Source organism: Nicotiana sylvestris, chromosome 6, assembly GCF_000393655.2.
Source record: "Nicotiana sylvestris chromosome 6, ASM39365v2, whole genome shotgun sequence".
Lineage (NCBI taxonomy): Eukaryota > Viridiplantae > Streptophyta > Magnoliopsida > Solanales > Solanaceae > Nicotiana > Nicotiana sylvestris.
This window is the reverse complement of record NC_091062.1, coordinates 35,929,205-35,952,012: the sequence shown is the minus strand read 5'-3', so window position 1 is coordinate 35,952,012 and position 22,808 is coordinate 35,929,205. Positions and strand designations below refer to the sequence as shown.

Genomic DNA, 22,808 nt, shown 5'->3' with positions numbered 1-22,808 from the left:
CAAAATTCTTAACCTGACTTGATGAAAAAAAAACAAAAAAACAACATATGGGAGACAACGGACCCATAAAGTCAACAAACAAGACTCGAACTAGGGATACATTAAAGATTTCAATTTAGGTGCCCGCGAGACATCGTTCGGCCTTTCCGCGAGCTTTGGTGTAAGACCCCTTTGCAAGCTCTTCAACTCATTCATGATCCGGTGGACATAGACCATGATGGAGGTAAGAAGGGTATCACGAGGTATTTTCTCACATGCTAGGCATCTCATGTAGATGTAGTGCCCAATCTCATCAATCCTACCTCGGATGTTATCCCTTTCCCCTAACAGTTGCTCTATTCGCCGGTTCTTTAGTCCCAGTACTTGAACATTGTCGGCGAGTCGATCCTGAAACCTCTCCATTTGTTCTTCCATTCTGGCCATCACATCATAACAGCGTCTTCTGTCTGCTTGGGCATCTCGGACTTGTTTAAAGATCCGCTCCTGAAGAGTGGAGTTTGTTTCTCTTAATAGTCCAATGCTTATTTCAGAATCCCTTATGACTTGTTGTAGATGTTTTCTCCGTGCCATTGTACCTTTTGCCCATCTGACCCGCATTCTTGCTATGCAAGCCTCGGATCTCTCCAAGTCCTCTCAGCTTTTGCTGACTTGACTTCTCAACTCTGCTATCAACCTTTCATCGGAGCGACGTTTCTGTCGGTCATTGTTACTCTTACTGACTTGGTGAATTCGGGCTTTTAGTGCCTGGTTTTCTTTGGTTAATTTGTTCTTTTCACCCTGCTCCGAGGTAACTTGCACGCTGTTCTCAAATTTAAGCCTTTCAACTTGTTGCTTCAGCTTCCCAATTTCAGCCCAGTAACCTTCCTCTCTCGCTAACAACCCCACTGTTCCTGTGAATCATCCGTAAATTGTTGGACATGAGCTCTTTTAGCAGGTCTCTGACGAATCTGGAACCTTTTCCCGAACCAAACATCGTACTTTGGGTCTACCTCACCCTTAGCCAGTTCTCGAACCATAGTCTTGGGCTCAAGGAATCTACATTCGTGCCACAACTTTCTAATTTTTCCTTCGGGGAACACGACTCCTGGACTCAACTCAATGACGTGCTTGCTTAGATCCTCATCAGTGGGAATTACCTGAAATCTTCCTAGTTGGCACAATACCCGATGCGGAGCATATGGTTGGATACTGCGAACTCCCATAAAAAGAATATGACATTCCTCGGCCGCCATGTATATTACCTCAGTATCAGGCAACCACCCAAATGCCCATTCAATTTGGTCGGCTGTTGTTGTCCTTAATCGTGCAAGCCACGCTTCGACACCTTCAGGGAATACAACGCCTGTCATCCGTTTCTCAAAACCACTGATACAATTTTGTTCGGTAAACCCGTGATTCATGTATCCTATTCGGTGACAGAGGTGTTCTTGCATCCACAACTGGAGTAACAGATTGCATCCTTGGAAGAAATTGCCTCCTTCTCGGCATATAGTTAAAGCTCGGTAGATTTCGGACAAAACCAAAGGGACCACAGTACTATTAGTTTTCTTGATTGCAACATCAGTCATCCCTACAAGGCCTATCTCTATTTTCTTATCTTTGCGGGGACAAACCACGATTCCCAGGAATGCTGTTATGAATGCCAAAGTACGTCTCACCTCCCACTTGTTCCTGTTCCCAGCATGAGTTAGTCCGAGGTTCAGCTCTTCAAAACCCTGAGGAGTACCATACCGTTGATACAAGAATTGGAGAGCGCAACATCCTCTCGACAAATCATCATTTTGCACCTTCCGACTAATGTTTAGCAAATCCAAAAACCTGTGCGGAGATACCGGTCTTGGTGAAAACAAATATTGTCCCCTTAATTTCCCATTCAATCCCGCATATCCGGCGATTTCCTCTAGTGTATGTGAAAGTTCAAAGTCAACAAAATGGAATACATTGCGGGTTGGGTCCCAGAACGGTATTAGAGCCTCGAGGATATCTATCCTCGGCTTGATATTCAACAGATTGACAAAACCTCCTAAAATTCTTCCCACTATCTCTTTACTATCATCTTTCATATCATTCCACCACATGTGGAGTTGTAGAGGGGCCTCGCTAAAGACTGAGAACGGTTCATTTTGATTTGTGCTCATCCTGCACATTTATTAATGTGATTAAACAAAAGAAAATTTATTTGACTAAAATGATTTGATCATTTATCCTAAAAAAACCAGATCTTTCGAACACGACCTTTCAGCACTTCAGGGACGAAGATTTTAAAGTTGTGCGAGTTAACCAATAAATAATAATAATAAAATGACAGAAGTGGCCGTTTATACAAAGTCAGCCTTACGACGTTCCTTTTGGGAATATTAGGCTATTTTTGATAAAAACGGCATCACCTGACTCTATGACGAAAAATTAAAATTTTGGCATATTTTTCTTTTTGGGCTATTTTTAAAAAAATGGGAGGTTGGACCCGACGAGGGTTGCCTACGTATCTCATGCCCTGTGAGAATCAAACCAGTGTAGTTCGCCCATAAACTGAACTTTGTAAACAATATTCCTTTCTTTCCCAATAAATCAAACTAAGAAATTCAAAATTTTGGCAGGGTTTTGACATTTCTTGCCATTGTTTTATATTATTATTATTTTTTTTTTGAAAGAAATAAGTAGTTATCTCCCTATACTGCTATATACTCTTTTTCCGTTCTTTTTTCTTTTCTTTTTTTCAATTTTTTTTTTCAAAAATTCCCTATTTCAGAAGCTGGTCAGCATGCAGATCTGAGGCAAATAAATGTGCAAAACAAACAAGATGCAGCAGGATGGTCTTTTTTCATTTCAGGTTGCTTGTCCTAGACGGACCCAACCCCTGTGTTGAGTCCCCTAAGCCAAATGCAACATGATGCAAATAAACGTTCCTACTAGGGATCCGGCATGAAGTCAAGTTATTCTAGGTTCAGAACCTGGGTGTTTGTTCTAGACCTGGCTTACCCGAGCGGACAGCTCGAGCCGAGGGGAGGCAGCAATCCGGGAATACAGAAGCTTCGCCGGCTTTGCAACTTATCCAAACCTCGTTCTAAATTGGGATTTGACACTATACAGAAAAGAAGTCGTACGAAGTACACCCTTCTTCATGATTTAGAAGACTCAGAGAGGAGATGGGTTTCGGCACAGTTTATATACAGTTCACAAAATATCAAAGCGGTAAAAGCAGTTAGTTATCATATTATGCACAGATCATGTAACAAAATCAGATAAAACCAAATATAACAATTTATCTAAGCTCGAATTTCTAACCCTGAACCAGTGGTTCTGGTCCCCAGCAGAGTCGCTAGAGATCTCACACATCCTTTTTCCGTCCCCGCAAGGGGTGAAGGAGTTTTTCCAATTAAAGGACAATCGAAACGGGATTTATTTATTTATTCAGATTCGCCATTTGGGAGATTTAGGGTGTCCCAAGTCACCAATTTAATCCCGTATCGAGGAAAAGAATGACTATGTATTACAGTTTGCGAACCAGAAATCCGGATAAGGAATTCTGTTAACCCGGGAGAAGGTGTCAGGCATTCCCGAGTTTCGTGGTTCTAGCACGGTCGCTCAACTGTCATATTCGGCTTGTTTATCTGATTTTATACAATTATGAGCTCATGTACAAATTTTAACTCTTTATTATTATATTTTAAAAGAATGTGAACATCGTTTAAAAAACATGTCTTTGGATTGCGTCACATGAAATACACCCGCGATCCGGAACGTATTTTTATTCAATGTTTTGGGATTTGGATTTGGGTCGCATGAAATGCACACCCAAGTTTAAGAAGGTAAGATTATTAAAATGCGCGCCTAAAGCAATTAACGTATTATTATTTCTGGGTAAGGCCGTGGAATTTTGCTAAACGGCTCATCCCGAAATCTAAGTAATTTTAATTAAACATTTATCGAGGGCCCCGCAATTTGTGCGTTTTATTGGGCGAGGCTCATCTCATTTATTTTAAAAGGATAATCCTAAAATGCCTACATTTTTTCTATTAGAATTGTCTCTACAAAATGAAAGAGAAAAAGTCTTAATTTATTTACATGCTTGAGTTGTTATAGTTGGGTTTCGAATATGATTCATAAATTCTGAAAATGATGCAAGCAGGGCAGTCCGTTGCCAATGCGGGCCCAGGCCCAACGTGTATGGCATAAAACTAGACCTGGGTCATCCTATTCACATGTTACTACCTAGTTACATTATACTAGGCATGTTCATAGTTTGTCAAATTAAAAAAAAACTTAGCAATCTAATTTTAATCCTAGACCATTTACATGCTGAAATTAACCAATAGTATTTAACTAAACAATATTCCCACAAGTTTCGAAATGGTCTATTCGTTTGATGAACTAACGTGCTTTTTGAGACATGGTAATCATCCAACAATAACGAACTAACTAGACAGAGTTACTACACCATTTATTTATTTTTTAGGCAATATATAGATAGTTCGTCCGTTAAGCTATCGTCATATGTTCCACTATATATATTAAACAACTACATGATTCTGTTTAGAGTAAGCTAAATAATTTATATATACAAATAAAATTCAGCATATAATTAAATAAATTTAGAACTTCAACTCTTCATTTTCGTATTCATGTTTCATGTTTTAGTTTACAGTAACCAGCGTGTCAGTTGTGTACCTGATATTGGAAGCAAAAGAAAAGGGAGATCAGCAAAAATTCAGTAGCATACAACAACAACGACACCCAGTAACCAGCAATGAGAAACCAGTGACAGATTTTAAAATCCAGACAAAATCCAGAAACACCAACAACAATCAACGGACAGAAGCAAAGGGAATCTTTTCAGATTTAGAAGACTAATTAATGTTTAACCTTTAATTTCTGAATCCGGATATCAGAATATTTAGATTGTATATCAGGTGTATACTACTCACTCTTTTAATTTCCAGAATGTTTTTATTTGTATTTTTTGGAAGTCTTAATATTTCCGGAATTTTTCTCTCTCTTAAATATTCAGCTCTCTTCTTCTTTTTCCTCCTCTTTTCTAATCTGTCCAAGCCCCCCTCTATTTATTACCATCTTTCAGTATTTTGTTAAAAATTAAAATCCACTATCTTCCACTCATCCCCCTTTTAATCCCACTACATAATGTTTTGTCTCCCACTTCATTAAACAAATACATTATTCTCCCCCCTTTATATCTTGTTCTTCATGCTTATATTAAACAATTATTATTCCCCACTACATTATGTCTTGTCTCCCACCATGTACTATTTTAATATTATTAAAATATTATTTAATCTTAATGGACAGAGCACTCAAAATAAATAATTATTCAGATTTTTAATTCCAAAAATATCCCTTCGACCTTACTGAAATTACCATTTTACCTCTGAAAATACTGCATTTTACCAATCTACCCCGTCAGCTATAACCAATTCACCTAATCAATTCTAACCAAAATATAGCAGCTATAACCAATTCCTAATAAAATTTTATGAACAAATTCAAACTAAATGATGAACAACAAAGAAACAACTTGAATTATTTTGACTGAACAATGTTTTTAAACAACAACCCTATTTTCAGATTCACCAACAATAACAAACAAGTATATTCAAATCATGAGCTCAAATTCAAATTAAAACTTAAACAAAATAAATAAACAGATTCAAATCACTAAACTCAAATAATCAATTGATCTTCAAATTAAATCCAACAAAATTGCAACAAAGATACATGATTCACACTAAAATCAAAAATTAAAAACTAAAACATAAACTCACATTAAATCACTGAATTAACATGAACTTCAAACAAAAGTGAACATGAATTATCATGTCTCAATTAAACAACAAACATGCCAAATTCAAACGATTTAAACTAACACTCTTCTATATTAAAACTAAATCCTTTTAAATTAATAAAACAAACTGAAGAAATAATTAATTGAACTCAACTTAAATCTAACAATATTATAATTAAACTAACAATTTCTACCTAAAAATAAACAAGAAAAATGAATGAAACAAACTGAAGAAAGGTAAAAAAAAAAACGATAAACACGAAATTAATATCAAACATATCTGATTTTAGATCCGAAAAATATCAAACAAATTACGGACAAAAATGAAATTTAAACCAACTAAACGGATCGGAACGACGATGAACTCGAACGAACACAAATCTGCCCGGAAACAAATATTGCACCAAAATAGCTCGACGACGAACACGACCGAAGAAGAAGCAATTGATCGTGGTAGTCGCGAGGAGAACGAAGAAGAAGACGCAGCCATGGCAGAAGGAGGAGAAGCAGCAGCGGCCCGCAGTGGTGAAGCTGGAAGAAGCAGAAACATTGGGCAGCAGCAGGTGAAGAAACAAGAACGCAACAGCAGTAGTCCAACTGGAAAACGCAGCCATGGCAGCAGCGACGCGAAGGAGACGAAGAAGCAACGAGCAGCAGAAACGACGGGCTGGTCATGAGGCGTGACTGCGTGTTGCCGGCGATGGTGAAGGCTGTTGGTGCATCGTTCATGGCTTCGACGAGGAGGCAGGTGAAGCCTGGCAGCTCGCGCGACGAACAATAGGGTCATTTGGTTGTTTGGACGAAGAACGAAGGAGGAGCAGCATCCATGAACGTTGGTTGTTCATGGTGGAGCTGGTTTTGCACTGTGTATGTGTTGATGTTTGTGTGTGTGAGTGTGATGGGGTGAAGGGGAAGGGCTGGAAGGGAAAGGGCAGCCATAGGAGGGGAGCTTGGAAGCTTGAAGAAGAAGAAGGTAAGAGAGGGGCGGGTGGGATTTTTCAACAGTGCAAAATTTTTTAGGGTTTTGTTTTTGAAATGAAAGATAGGGAAATAAGGGTGTTGGGTCTTTGGGGTTATGGACTGGGTCGACCCGGTTTGAAATGGACCGGGTCGTAGGGAAAGGTTGGGTATATTTGGGCCTGTGGTTTAAAATTGAAGAAAAGGCCTAATTCCGATTTTCTTTATATTCTTGCTCTCTTTTCTTTCACTTCCTAATTAATAAAACTAAAATTCTAAATTAACTTATAAACTAAATTAACTTATCAAAAATTCTAATTAATTCCAAATAACTATTATCGCACATTTAAATAGCAATTAACGATAAAATCGCACAATTTAGACGTTAAATGCTAAAAATGCAACGTACATTATTTTTTATGATTTTCTCATTTTTGTAAAACAAACTTAAATAAATACTAAATAAAAATGCGACATATTTTATATTTTTATTAATTTAAACAAATAAACATGCACAGACAAAAATACAAATAATTATACAAAAATACCACAAAAATTCAAAAATTGCACACAAAGGAAAATTGTTTTTTTTTGATTTTTTTTTTGGGAGTAATTCTCATATAGTGCAAAAATCACGTGCTCACATAGATCATGAGCACTCTGACTGTCATAACTCTCTCCCGAGTAACTACAACAATATACTAGACATATTCTCCCGAATTACGCTAGTTGGCCTTAGTTACAGCTCACTTAGATCGCACCCAAGGTTTCGTTATCCCTAATACCACCTTTAAACCCTTCGTATTGATCCCTCATATACGTTAGGGGTGGTGTTGTTCAACAACTACCTTAATATACACTCTCTCCCAAGTAATGCATGCTAAATAGGCACAGCCGATTGAGGGCCCTTCAATCAACATCAATCACAATATAGTTGAACAAACAAAGAATTTAATAAGGCAAATCTATATTAACATATTAGAAAGTCATCCTCCAAGAGGTTCCATCAAAACCCTAGATTAAATGTTTAGCTATGCATAATCGTTTTCACAATCACAATAGTAGAATTCATCATTAATGATCAAAACAAGAGAAAGAAAGGTAAAACTCTATGCCGAATCTTCCGCCTTGCCTATTGCCTCTTCTTGCCTTCAATAATCCTTCAAAAACCTTGATACCCTCTCTTTGGGCGACCTGAGCTTCTTATATGTTAAGGAGAGTTGCCCCCGAAGTTACGAAATTACCCCTGAAAATAATTTTCCTCGAGGTGACGAGCGCGGCTGCGCTTGGACCACGCATATCGCATTCTGTTCTGCCTGACGAGCGCGGCTGGAGCGTGCCCGCGCTTGGCCCGTTCTCATGAAGTTTAGTTGTTTTCTATTTTTTTCCTTCTTCTTTCACATGCGTTCACCTCCGATTGGCTTCCCTTGATCCAAATTAGCTCCAAACAATGTTCAATGTCCTCATAATCAAGACTTTCTCCTGCAAAGCACAAAATTCATAATTAGAGCTATTTGTTGTCATTTAACCTTCATAAAACAATAAAGCATAGCTAAGTTGGGGCGTAAATGGTCGTTAAACTACATGAATATAGCCTATTATCAACTTATAATCAGACGAGACATACTTCTTCATCTTGGACATAATAGGGGGAAATGTGGCCTTTGACCTACTTTTAGACAATACACAAATTCGTAAAAGTTCCAATCCTTTGTCTAAAGAGCACTCACGGAAATCTTGATCCAAGCAACTAGGGATGTCTTGATAAAAACCGAATTGACGACTGAAGCGATGAGGGCCGCGATGAAGGTTGATCCATTTCTCAAAGGAAGGTAATTCGATCGAGTACTCATAAAATTATTTGACTCGGACTCTTCCTCATTGCCATATCACGATAATAATACAGTTGAGAATTAATTGGCATTGTGGAAGTCCATGCGGCACTTTCTCCTCCATGAATACGTTTTCTCGCGTCTTCATTCTCAAAGTATCTCGTTGTTCCCTCACCTGAATATATGGCCATCAGAGGAGTAGTCGGCCTATTTGTTAGATAAAAATGGGTCTTGAAGTAATAGGCCAACCAACCATACACATAATGAATTGGGAAGTAAACTCTAGAAGGATCGAGTGGTGGGCCATTTGAAATTGTGTTTAATCCCTTGTAGATGCTAGATAAGACTGGAACGACGATATTAATTCTTTGCCCACACGCTAGAAGGCCTGCAATCTTGAAAGTCTCGGGCTGAATGAAGTCACCTTCTTTTGTAGGGAGCACAAAGACACATAACCAACATGATAAAAAGCAGCCAAGTATACTTCGTCTTTCTTATCACTTCTAACGCCAAGTTTAACAAATGGTGCATCTTCAACTTCCGACCAATTGACCATTTTATCTATGGCTCCAGTAGGGTTGTGTGTTAATTTGGTACGAGCTAACTTTTTTTCTTTTCTCGATGGAGGTTGTTCATACTTTACAACCTTTTAGCAACAAAACTCTATCCATCTTTTCACGGGGACATCATGATTTTTAATGTTTCTTTCTCGGAGTTGGTGATATGCATCAAACAATTTCTGATAGGCTTGTGGAAGGAACATTTTATCCTTGTCGTAAGCACCTGTAAATTCTTGAGTATTTAGAATAACTTCCTCATATGAAGACCCCATTAAAGATAGACCCCCAATAGTGCACAAGTCTCAAAGGGATATGGATAACTCTCCAACTGAGGTAAGCAATGTGTTTGTAAGAGGACACCAAGCCTCACAAAAGGCTTGCATGATACTTGTAGAATGATCATACGTAAACAATGAGGCATAGACAACATCGTAAATATTGGTGGCCCTCAATGTTCGATGGTTCCTACTAAGGATATCTTCAGTCCACTCCCAATAGCCGGGAATATAATAAAATTCGCCACCAAAAGTTAAGGAATCACTCCAATGTACTTCTCCTTTGAGGATTCGTCGTCCTAATTAGCATGGGAGAGAACTTGCCACATTCTTAACTTTGTGATTATGGGAACGAAGAATCCATGTATTGAATTTATGTTTGGTGTTTTCAAAGGTCCAATCTACCAAACGAAATGAATTTTGCAAGGATGGCCACGAAGCTACATATAAGCCGGTTAGTGGTATATCAACTAGCAATCTGGTCTCCGTTTTACTATCCTTGAAATTACAAGATACTTGGACGTGGAGGAAGAAGATGCTAAGTCTCTGAAGTAAACCATGTTCAAGCTGCATAAAAAAAATTATTAGTACCTAAATCAAAAAGGAAGAGTAACAACCGCAATCTTGAAAGAGAGCATGGATAAGTGACGTGGCATGCCAAGTCAAACGGAAGAGCCAATAAGATCATGTCACATGTCAAAATGATATGCCAAGTCAAATTTAAAGACCAATAAAAATGTGCCGCATGTGCAAATGACATGTTCCGGCCAACCAAATACGGCCTTGTCACTCTTCAATCTGATTGGTCGGAAAGAGTTTGTTCTCATCACAACTCTTTCCTCCCACAACTATAAATAGGGGTCTTCATAACTCAGAGAAGACACCAGAAGTTATAACAAGAAGCAAGAGAGAGCTCGTGGATTAAACGCTGCAGATTTCTCTAAAAACTACAAGCATTCAAGTGTTTTAAGGATTAAAAGATCAAGATGAAGATTCAAGAACAAGCTGCAAGCCCTTGGATTAAAAATATGTCAAGATCAAGATCAAACCTCAAGCACTTGGATTAAAGTAAAATAAAATTCAAGATTAAGCTCGAAGGTTCTTTTATTTACTGTTGGAAAGAAGAATCAGAGGATTCACAAAGATTGTACACTCGTATTATTTGAAATAAAATACTACGATTGTTGCAATATCTTCCAATCTTGATTTTATTTTCTCGATGCAATTTATTGTTTACAATATATATATATATATATATATTGTAGAGGTATTTCAGGAAAAAAATACTGTTATAATGTTGGATGTTATTGTTATAAGTAAAATATTGTTATAGAGAGGTAAAGTATAATATTAAAAGAAACGGTTGCAAAGAAAATTTTCATGTTACAATGAAACATTTGCTGACCCAAAGCTAAATATCTCATCTGCTAATGCTCCAAATAGAATAAAGTCCATGATGGACTGGGTCTATGGCACGCATGAAGCGTACTAGACTAATTGGTTCCAACGATAAAACTCTTTGAAGAAGGAGAGAAGAAAATGATTAAGATGGTCATAATAAGGAGGCAAATGCTCAATAAGATTACCACGACATAACATTTTATAAGACCTCATGGAAGAAGCTCAGGTACCTGAAAATAATGAGATAAATCTTGATAAGTTATGTCTTTATTGATTAATGCTGGAACCGATGTAAAGATGATCACCGATGATATAATATAGTGCTCAATATTATATGACGAGGATCTTGCGCTCAAATCTATCGTAGAATGTGGACAAATAAATGATTGCTCAAATGAAAAATATGAAATCAAGGTTGACTTTACCTGAAACACATGAAGTTGGACAAACAATCCTAACACCTGAAAGTATAAAGCCAGTGGAAGTACACCTATATTGTTGTCCGAAAAGTTAAATGAAAAATCAAGTCGATAGACATAAAGACAACTTGTGGCACAATTTTTTTTTGTAAATATCCTGACATTGATTATGTGGAGACATGATCTCCTGAGGTGAATGCTGTCACTTCATGTTTTGATCTGACAATACGTTTGATATGCGTATAAAGCTTCAGTAAATCTTGAAGCATATAAAGGTTCTCGAAAAATTTATTAAATAAAGCTTCAGTAAATCTTTATATGGCTTAGAGCAATCATAGCGTATATAATTTGTTTTTGCGTCTTAGTGCAATTGGTACACTTATGTAGCTTGCTATAACCATAAGTATAAAATATATGCTAGTGAGATTGAAATGTAATTAATAATGCAAAAAGGAATCCTTGATATCGATTTGTTTATCCTAACAAATATTATCAAGGTCTTGTTGGTTATGCAAATACAGGCATTTCCTAAAGTTCGTTCTTCAAATAATTTATTTGCATATGAAGGAGATGTGTGACTTTTCTTTGAAAAGAAAATGTTGCTTGCTTATCTCAATTGAAAGATAACGCTACTTGCTTATCTGAATTGAAACAAGGATATATCGAAGGAGACAGAATAAAGCACATTTCACCAAAAAATTTTATTAGACACGATTTTCAACAAAATAGTGAAATGGATGTTCAACAAATTCATTTAAGTGATAATTAGGCGGAATGTTCACTAAGAAATTGTTGTCTCAACATTTCAGAAGTTATTATACAAGTTTGGAATTCATCGCTTCTGAGATATCAAGTGACGTTTTTATCAGGGGGAGTAAAATATGAATTGTACTCTTAGTTTTTTCCTTAGCTAAGGTTTTGTCCCACTGGGTTTTTCTGACAAGATTTTTAACAAGGCGACAATCCATGTGTGTTACATGATATGTGCACTCTTTTTCCTTCACTAGGATTTTTCCCCACAAATTTTTTTTCTAGTAAGTTTTTACGAGTCATATTATCTTTGGATATCCAAAGGGAAGTGTTATAAAATACCATATTATGGTGATGTCCATAACCCCTAAAGGACTAACACTCACTCTTCTCCATTATCTCCATAACTCCCACAACTCCAATACTTATGGTTGTAACTCTCATACCTCTATAACCACCCCATGATATTCTTCCATGATCTCAAATGTTTAGTGCTATGTTAATGACATTCTTTTGTATACATGTAATATTATAAATTGAGGATGAAAAGTGATATAGTATATACTTGGAAAACACTTGATGAAATAAGAAAGTTATCTCTTTTCTCTCTACATCTCTTTTCTTTCTATATTCTTGCTTTCAAAGGCGGAATCAGGATTCGGTGGCTGCGGGGACACTATGACACTCAATTTAAATTTATTACTGCTGATAATGATTGGTACGGGGGCGTATGCTAATATCTGACTATATTTTGAAGATATTTGTAAGTATATATTGAGTTTTTGTCGAAGTTTCTGGGTACCGGTGATCCCTCAACTTAACACGTGCGTCCGCCTCTGCTTGCTTTAGATTGTTACTTTGAACTTAGTTTCTTAACCAATGGCATTTAATTGTGGTACTTGGAGGTAACAAGGCATTTAAATGTGGTAGGTAACAAAATTTAGAACATATTTCACGGCTTGAGAAGGAAGAACATTCAATTATGTGGAGAATCCATGGAAAAGTAAATTATAGCTACATTATAATAAAATCTTAGTGACTGAAGTTGTTGAGATATGAGTTTTATACTTCGTGTAGAAAGCAGGAGCGCAAATCAACCAACATGAAATCCAAGAAAATGAGTTCAGAAAGTTAGGAGAAGAAAAATAATTGGTGCCTTAGAAAAGATTTAATAAAAAATGATTAATGACCTTCAAAATTTAATTTAAGAGTTATTACTTTACTACCTACAATAAGAGGGAATAGCACGCACGTCTCGGTCAACATGAGTGCTTTCATAGAAATAAACTAGATGAGGAAAGGCCCGTATACGGGCCCAATATTGTAGTCTTAAAATTGCACATCCAAATTAGTTTAGCAAGTATTTTAACGGTAGGAACAATCGGCTATTTGATGAAAGTTAAAACGAACAACATCATTCTTTACAATACGATAAAAGATGAATAAAAACTTATGGTTTTACTTCATGTCATGTATACAACAAAATTAAGAGAAAGTTTTCGTACATTAAATAAAGAGAACTTCCAATGGGACTTGCATCCGTAAAGAGACAATTTACTATTTCAAACAAAGAGAACCAAAAGCACTAAACAAATATTAACATGATATAAATTGTAGTAATTCAATATAGTAGTTCAAATTATATTTTATTATAACTCGTTAAAATGATGTTAACTGGTGATAAAATAATCAACATTTAATAGAAGTCGATATAAATTATAGGGATTTTAATTTTTTTCTTAATTGAGGAGATAAGAGAAATGTTTTTATTTTTCTATAGATTTATCATATGTTAATTTTCATAATGAAACAATATAAAATTATAGTAGCAAATAATGTTTTAAGACAATTTATTGACAGTTGAAAACTTATCATGGAAGAATGGAGTTCAAACCATATAGATTAAATTTTCACATCAATTAAGCATATAAGAGATAGCCTGCTAGTACAGTATGGACAAATCTCATCACTTAAATTAACGTTTGAGGCTTAACAAACTATTGAATATGATTTTTTTTAGTTTGAAACCGCTTTCAACTAGTGTGGATAGGTGAAAATCTTTTAATTTTAATTTTTAAATTGCTTTAAAATTGTATGGATAAATATAAAAATCTTGTAAATATTTACCGATATTTATTTTTGTTTCTCTATTATTTAAAATATAATTTTAGTTTCTCTGTGGAAACTTCCAGGTGACTAAACCAAAATTAATAATCTAACCAAATGAGAAAAGGAACGTTCCAAATGAGTATTTGCTTGCAATACTCTCGGCAAAAATAGTCTAATCAATAGTACATTTAAAGGAGTATTGTGTTTAGGGAAATGTCGGGTCCACGTATTAATGATAGTTTGTATTTTAGAAATGCAAACAATGCATGAATTTTTTTGAAATGACATATATACCCTTGGTTGACCATCTTTCCTTTTCTATATAATAGAAAAAGATTGGTACGGGGACACTATGACACTCAATTTAAATTTATTACTGCTGATAATGATTGGTACGGGGGCGTATGCTAATATCTGACTATATTTTGAAGACATTTATAAGTATTTATTGAATTTTTGTCGAAGTTTTTGAGTACCGGTGATCCCTCAACTTAACACGTGCGTCCGTCTCTGCTTGCTTTAGATTGTTATTTTGAAATTAGTTTCTTAACCGATGGCATTTAATTATGGTACTTGGAGGTAACAAGGCATTTAAATGTGGTAGGTAACAAAATTTAGAACATATTTCACTGCTTGAGAAGGAAGAATGTTCAATTATGTGGAGAATCCATGGAAAAGTAAATTATAGCTACATTATAATAAAATCTTAGTGACTGAAGTTGTTGAGATATGAGGATATTTCTGTCATTTCAAAGCTATTCAGTCGATCGCTCAGCTTAACACGTGTAGTTCCAGTTTTAACATGTGGCAGCACCTCTGGTTTCTCAGCTAAAAATCTCGACCGAACGTAGAGAACTAACGGCATCTCCAGAAAAGTAACGCTCCAGAACATCTGTTCTCTCTCTCTCTTTGCTCTCAAGTTTGTACTGCAATGTGTTTTCTTCCGTCAATCATATTTTCTGGTGGGTATCCCTGTTAGAATATACTATAAGCCATGCGTATTGTTATAGTATTCTTTATGAACAATTATTTATTTACTTGTTTAAATTCAATAAAGTTTCATTTTAAATAGATCATGTGTTGGTTTGTGCGTCCATTGCTTACATAGTAGATGATTTAGTGTATAGAGTTTAGCTTATACACGGAAGATTAAATCATCGGTTCTTGTAAGACATAAAAGTTAATGTTCACAATCTAATGATGGAATTGGACAAATCATCGGAATGATTGTAGCACAAGATTAAATATAATTTATCTTGATTATGGGAATGGTTTAATTCCAACTTCTTGTGCTAGTACATTTTGTATGTATTGAACGGATCAAGTAGAGATGAGTATTTTATACTGACTTTATAAAATAATTTCTCTAGTCCATTTAATGTACTTATACTCTTAATCCTGATATAATTATTATTAGCTGTGTATGTCACTTGTTGTTTTGATTTATTAAAAGGCGAGATTCTTTCGCGAGTCAATAAGCCTGGTAAATTGGATAACAATGATATACATTGGCGAAGTAATAATTAGTTGATGGAATCCATGTCTCGATTTTGAGATTGATGATACTCCTTTATGAAAGCTTATAAGTTTTCATGTGTAAACCCGGCCGGTGGATTTTGTATCCGACACATGAAATAAGTTAAGTGTAAGTCTAAAGGAAGTAATCAATAAATTAAATAGTCAGTAATTTAATTTGATTGATTAGTATCTGAATCTTAACATGGGGAGTTAAATAAGGTTTTATGGAAGAATTTCGAAATTGAACTAAGGAGTGCAATTACGAATTTTTAGTGGAATAATTCGTAATTTATTATGATGGAAATTAGTTTCAGAATTTCGAAATTAATATCATAATAGGAAGCCTTGTTAATTAAATTCTGTGGTCCCTACTGTGCCTAAATAATAGAAAATAGTGGAAACTGTTACTTAGCTTGAACTTGAAGCCTGAAACTTGTGGAGGAATTTGCAGCGTTTGATCCACGAGCTCTTTCTTGCTTCTTGTTATAACTTCTGGTGTTTTTTCTGAGTTATGAAGACCCCTATTTATAGTTGTGGAAGGGAGGAGTCATGATAAGAATAAAATCTTTCCGACCAATCAAATTGAAGTGTGACATGGGCGCATTTGATTGGCCAGAACATGTCACTTGCACACGCGGCGCGATTTCATTGGCCTTTTAGTGTGACTTGGCATGCCTTGTCATTTTGATACGTGGCATGATCCTATTAGCTCTTCCGCTTGACTTAGCGCGCCACGTCATTTGACACGTGACACCAAACTGGGCCTCTAGGAAGATTACATCTTGGGCCTGATGAAGTGGGCTCATTACTTTAGCCCAATTAAATGGGCTAGCCCAATGGATTAAGACTTATTTATTTAATCCATATATATTGGACTTATATAATTAATTCAATTATTAGCCCGTAGTATTTATTTGGACCAATATATCCTGAATTTAAAATAAGTCCAAATTAATTTATGAATTTAATTCGTACAAATTTTATATGCCTACAAATGCCCCCACTTCAAGACTTGACGAGTTATTAAATCATTGCGACTAGACTTGAAGCACTACTAGAAATCCGGAAAAATGCGACCAAAATTTAGCGGCCAAAATTGGTCTGTGGGAAAAAAGTGACCAAAGTTGGTCGCTAAACTAGCGAAAATAATAAAATAAATAAAAGAAACAAAATAGCGACCAAGGTTGGTCGCTACTTGGTTGCTATATTAGTCAAAATGTTGACTGGACTGGTCAGACTTTCTTGATCAAACATTTACTAAGATTAGTGACCAATGTTGGTCGCTAAAGTGGGACCCACCTACAAAATTTTAATAATTATATTATTATTTTAAAAAAATTATAAAATATAAATATATATAATATAAAAATGGCGACCAACGTTGGTCGCTACTTAAAGGGTAGGCAGATACCGACCAACTTTGGTCGCTTAAATGGGGCCCAGTTATACAATTTTAATAATTATATTATTAATTTAAATATTATATGAAATATAATTAAATCTGATTTAAATATAGCGACCAACTTTGGTCGCTAAACTAAATTCTTGAATAAATAGCGACCAAAGTTGGTCTCTATTCAGGTCAACAATGGTCAAAATTAAAAATTACTTTTGTATTTACTATCTAAATAATATAAATATAAGCCGTTAATACTTTTGTAATGCAAGAGATGAATAGTACTATGAATCGTGCGTGTCTCTCTCTCTCTCTCTATATATATATATATATATATATATATATATATATATATATATATATATATATATATATATATATATACTTACGCTATATTATGCACTGAGTATAAGTCTATTAGGTAATATTATATCGAATATAGCTTACATATATAATATATATACTTATGCTATACTATGCACTAAGTATAAGTGTATTAGGTAATACTGTATCGAATATAGCTTATATATATACTTACACTATACTATGCACTAAGTATAAGTATATTAGGTAATACTGTATCGAATATAGCTTATATATATATAATATATATACTTACCCTATACTATGCACTAAGTATAAGTGTATTAGGTAATACTGTATCGAATATAGCTAATATATATATATAATATACTTATATATATATATATATATATATATATATATATACTTACGCTATACTATGCACTGCGTATAAGTGTATTAGGTCATACTGTAATACTGTATCGAATATAGCTTATATATATATAATATATATATACTTACCCTATACTATGCACTGAGTATAAGTGTATTAAGTAGTACTGTATCGAATATAGCTTATATATATATATATATATATATATATATATATATATATATATATATATATATATATAAAATATATACTTACGCTATACTATGCACTAAGTATAAGTGTATTAGGTAGTATTATATCGAATATAGCTTATATATATAATATATATATACTTACGCTATACTATGCACTGAGTATAAGTGTATTAGGTCATACTGTATCGAATATAGCTTATATATATAATATATATATACTTACGCTATACTATGCACTGCGTATAAGTGTATTAGGTCATACTGTATCGAATATAGCTTATATATATAATATATATACTTACGCTATACTATGCACTAAGTATAAGTGTATTAGGTAATATTGTATCGAATATAGCTTATATATATACTATATATACTTACGCTATACTATGCACTAAGTATAAGTGTATTAGGTAGTATTATATCGAATATAACTTTTATATATATATATATATATATATATAATATACTTACGCTATACTATGCACTGAGTATAAGTGTATTAGGTCATACTGTATAGAATATAGCTCATATCTAATTGAGTCTTGTCAGTAATAACATCAGGAAATTTTGAGGCAAAATCAAATGATTTGCGATCACCGTATTACACAAATTGAGAAAAATAATTCTCTACCTAAATCTTCGACTAAAGGATTTTCTGATTTTTCTATTGATAAAGGAAAAGAAATTTCTGATGAAAAATCTGATTTATTTTTAGGTATGATGCAAATTATTACTGCACACAAATGGTATATTAAATGTACTATTTTAAGTGATAATAATTTTTCTATAACTAATATAGCTATGATTGATAGTGGTGCAGATGTAAGTTGCATTCAGGAAGGATTGATTCCTACTAGATATTTTCAAAAGACCACTCATTTAGTGAAATCCGCTTCTGGTCATGCTTTAGATATAGAGTACAAACTGCCTAATACTCATATTTTCCAGAATAAAGTCTGTATTCCACATTTCTTCTTTTTGGTAAAAAACCAGTTATACCCTCCAATTATACTTGGAACACCTTTTATTAATGCTATTTATCCGTTTAATAATATAGATGAACATGGTTTTTCCGCTACTTATCAAGATAAAAAGATAAGTTATTCCTTTGTTACAGATCCCGTAACTAGAGATATTAATGCCTTGATTAATATGAAACAAAGGCATGTTGATTCATTACAATTAGAAATTCTTAGTATGAATATATTCGATACTATACAATCTGCAAAAGTTCAGCAGAAGATTAAATTGATTGCTGAAAAAATGGCCGTTGATGTTTGCGCCGATCACCCTAGTGCCTTTTGGAACAGGAAAAGGCATATTGTAACTCTTCCATACGAAGAAACCTTCTCTGAGGATGATATTCCTACTAAATCTCGACCTTGCCAGATGAATGCTGAGCTAGTTGAATTCTGCAAAAACGAGATTGATAGTTTGTTACAAAAGGGTTTGATAAAACCCTCAAAATCTCCTTGGTCATGTTCTGCCTTTTATGTTAATAATGCGGCAGAAAAGGAACGAGGTATTCCTCGCTTAGTTATAAATTATAAACCATTAAATAAACATCTAAAATGGATTAGGTATCCTATCCCTAATAAAAGGGACTTGCTATCTAGGTTATATGACGCCAATATATTTTCAAAATTTGATTTAAAATTGGTCCTGCTGTACAATTTTGGATTTCTGTACGGCACTTTGTTGATTTATTTGTGACTTTTGCCCGTTTTTTATTTATTTATTTAAAACAAAATACAAAAAATGTGTGGGTCATGCATAATCTGAACCGTAACATGGTTGTTAAATAGAAAAGCATAAACAGGCATCTTTGTCCGTGATTTTGTTTTGTTTAATTTTACCTGTTTTGAATTATTTTAATGTGTGTGCAAATAATTGTATTAGGTGTTTATTTTAATTTGATTTTACTTAGTTTTGTATTTTATAATAAAAGAAAAAGAAAAAAAAGGCCCTTCCCTTCCGGACTTGGGCCAATTTGTTAAAATTGGCCCAAACAAACAATGCACAAACCAGGCCTGCTCGGTCCAGTCCAGCTGATACCCAGGGTGTCCAAACGACGCCGTTTTGGTCCAAACTGATCTGGGCCGCTGATCTCAGATTGATCAACGGCCAAGATCACCTCCCCTTAACCCACTAATGGCCCCGACCCGTTTTCACCCGGACCAACCCAAACCCTTTACCCTCAAAACGACACCGTTCCACTTAAGCCCTCAGATCCAGACCGTAGATCTAGATTGATCTAACGGTTGAGATCCGCCCACCCACTAACTATATAAACCCTTTACCATACCCTGCCCCCCTAGCCAACACCCCTGCCTTCGTCTTCACCAAACCCGTCCCCTTCAAACCCTAGCCGCCCCTGTATCCTTCACCATGAAAGCCGGCGGCACGGACGCCGGTGACCTTGCCCTTAACACCATAGAACCCCCGTGCCATCCTGAACCCAAATCTACCAACCACACACCTCGAATCCTATCCCACCTTCTCGAATCTTCATTTGAAGATTCGAGTCGGAACCTAATCTACACCGATCTGCCTTAAATTCATACCAGACACTCCCCAGACCCCCCTCGTGACCAAACCATACTTGGTTTGGTCCGAATCTGACCAGGGAGGCATGAATCCCGGATCTGGTTTTCGAACCTTAGGGTTCCTCGTCACTGGTCCGTTGTTTTGTTCAAACCGAAGGATTAAGGTCTAATGGACCTTAATCGAAGTGTTTCTCATCTGAGAAACACTTCGATTAAAGTCCGTTCAGCTTTAAGAAAAGTCTGTCCAAATCCGAGTTCAAACTTTTGATTTTTCGAGTTTTAAGGTGAGTTTGCTTTCTTTCCTTTACTTGTTTTAGTCCGTGTGATTTGTTTTAAAAGTCGGTTCATGTTTGTTTTAATTTTATCAACATTTGTTTGTCCACTTTACCTGAACCTCTGTGTTTGTCTGAATCCCCCTCCTATTTTGATAGTGTGTATGTAAGTGTTGGGCAAGTAGCTGATTTTCAAATTTGGACTGACTAGTTGACTCCTCGAGTACATTTATGCTTAGTCAGTATAATTCGAATCATGTATCGATACTGTTTAAATGTTTGATTTTTGGCTACGATTGTGTATGTTAATGCTAATATAGTCGAGTCGACATGTGTCGTCAATTAGTTTCAACTGTCTGAACAAAATAAATCGATTTGCTTCTGTTGAACATTGCTTGAATCAATTAAGAACTAAGTTCATTTACTTATAGTTATTAATGTGATTTCAGAAACCTAATGTTTAGTCTGTAATGGTAATCTGAACTGGAGGGCATGTGCACAACATGGGCATAAAGGCCCTTTTGAATTAAATAGTTTGACAGCATGTGCTGTCAGACTACATCCTGCTGCCCATGCTTGCTTTTAGTTAATAAAATGGGAAAGATAAGTCTGCCAGGGAATATTGATGGGGTTTAATACTTAATTAGCTAAAGTGGAACTGAAAATGGAAGGCACATGGGAGGGGTATGGTGACATTCTAAACAGGCTGTTAAAAGGGGTAGTGTTAAGGTTTATAAAAGGGGAGGGGACATCTGATAAAAAAAGGGGAGAAAAAAAATTGGAGGAGGGGAATACACACGCTGTGAGGATAGAAGAAAAAAAGAGAGAGCTGATAGAGATACAGACAGTGGGAATAAACACAGACAAACAATATAGGAGGAGAGGAAAAGAATTCCACCTGATGTTAGGAAAGGAGGTAGAGGGAACTGGAAAAGGTTTCTTTTGATAATTCAAGCATAAGTTCAAAACTGAACACTGATTTTGGATTTTGGAAAGAAAGGGAGATAGAGGGTGGCTATACAGAAAGCATAAACTGTTTTTTTCTTCCTGCTAATTGTTCGATTCCCAGTTTGTTTGACCTGTTTCAAACAAGTGTTTATTTCCTCTCAAGTATCAGTCAGTTTTCTGCTGTTTGGGTCCTTATTGGTTTGTTTCCTTTTGGAGTTAGACCGTTTGAGTCCTGAGCCCACTCCCCTGCTTGTTGCTGTCCTTTTGTTACCTTTTCCCATTGGCTATAACTGCATCTTGCATTGGGATTTTGTTACCTGCTGTTACTGCTGTTGCACTTGTTGTCATTGTTACTCTGCTGATTGCCCTCTTCTTCAATTGTCAAATATTTCCAGGTACACAACCTCTGAAACCATGTATTGTTGAAAGTTTGAAGTTGAAGCAGAAATAAAGAAATGAACATCTGTTTTATGTTATAACATTGGTGTTAAAAATAGGTTGAATGTTAGTTGGGCCTGTATTTGTTTAACTGCAAAACTGCAAACATTCTGTATAACTTAACATGTATTCTAAGTTGAGATGAACAAGTAGATAGCATTGGCTTGACAAATCAGATGTGTTTTAAAGCATGCAATCGTTAGCTTTGTTTCAGTTATGATACCATAAACATAGAATCGTAGCAAGCACATGTATGTATTTTGGCCTATATCTCTGAACCATCGATTTTGCTACATTCGTTTCTATTTGACTCCAAGATAAGGTGTGCCCCAAACTAATTCTCTTGCAGCGTTACATTAACAAGGTAATAACGTATGTTGACCCTTCTACTGGACTACTTGTTTTCTACATAGTTTCGATACGAGCTTCAATATAGATTCATCATTTCGAAATAACGCGACTATTTTTCTGAATTCAGCCAACAGTGGTTTTTCCTAATAAACAACTAATCTCATTTATCAAGGCCAAATGGGCTAGCTCTGCAATCCGAACTGGAAGGTCGTTTTTTAATGCAAATTTAGTGTACGTTATTAGTTTTCTTGCAATCCCCTTAGCAAATTAACAAAACTTATTCACTCCTTAAAGGCGAGGCATGAGATAGTTCTTACCTCATAAACAACCAATTAGGCGATCAAG

The 22,808-nt window shown here is 35.3% G+C and overlaps 1 protein-coding gene across 1 annotated transcript in view; it reads left to right on the top strand.

The window, feature by feature from the left end:
* The first annotated feature begins 6,156 nt into the window (after positions 1 to 6,156).
* LOC138870479 (uncharacterized) overlaps positions 6,157 to 22,808 on the top strand; it is a 60,893-nt gene continuing 44,241 nt past the window's right edge. Inside the window, exons 1-2 of the mRNA XM_070148287.1 lie at positions 6,157 to 6,467; positions 6,707 to 6,770. Coding sequence (XP_070004388.1) covers positions 6,157 to 6,467; positions 6,707 to 6,770 — 375 coding nt within the window. The remainder of the gene's footprint in view (positions 6,468 to 6,706; positions 6,771 to 22,808) is intronic.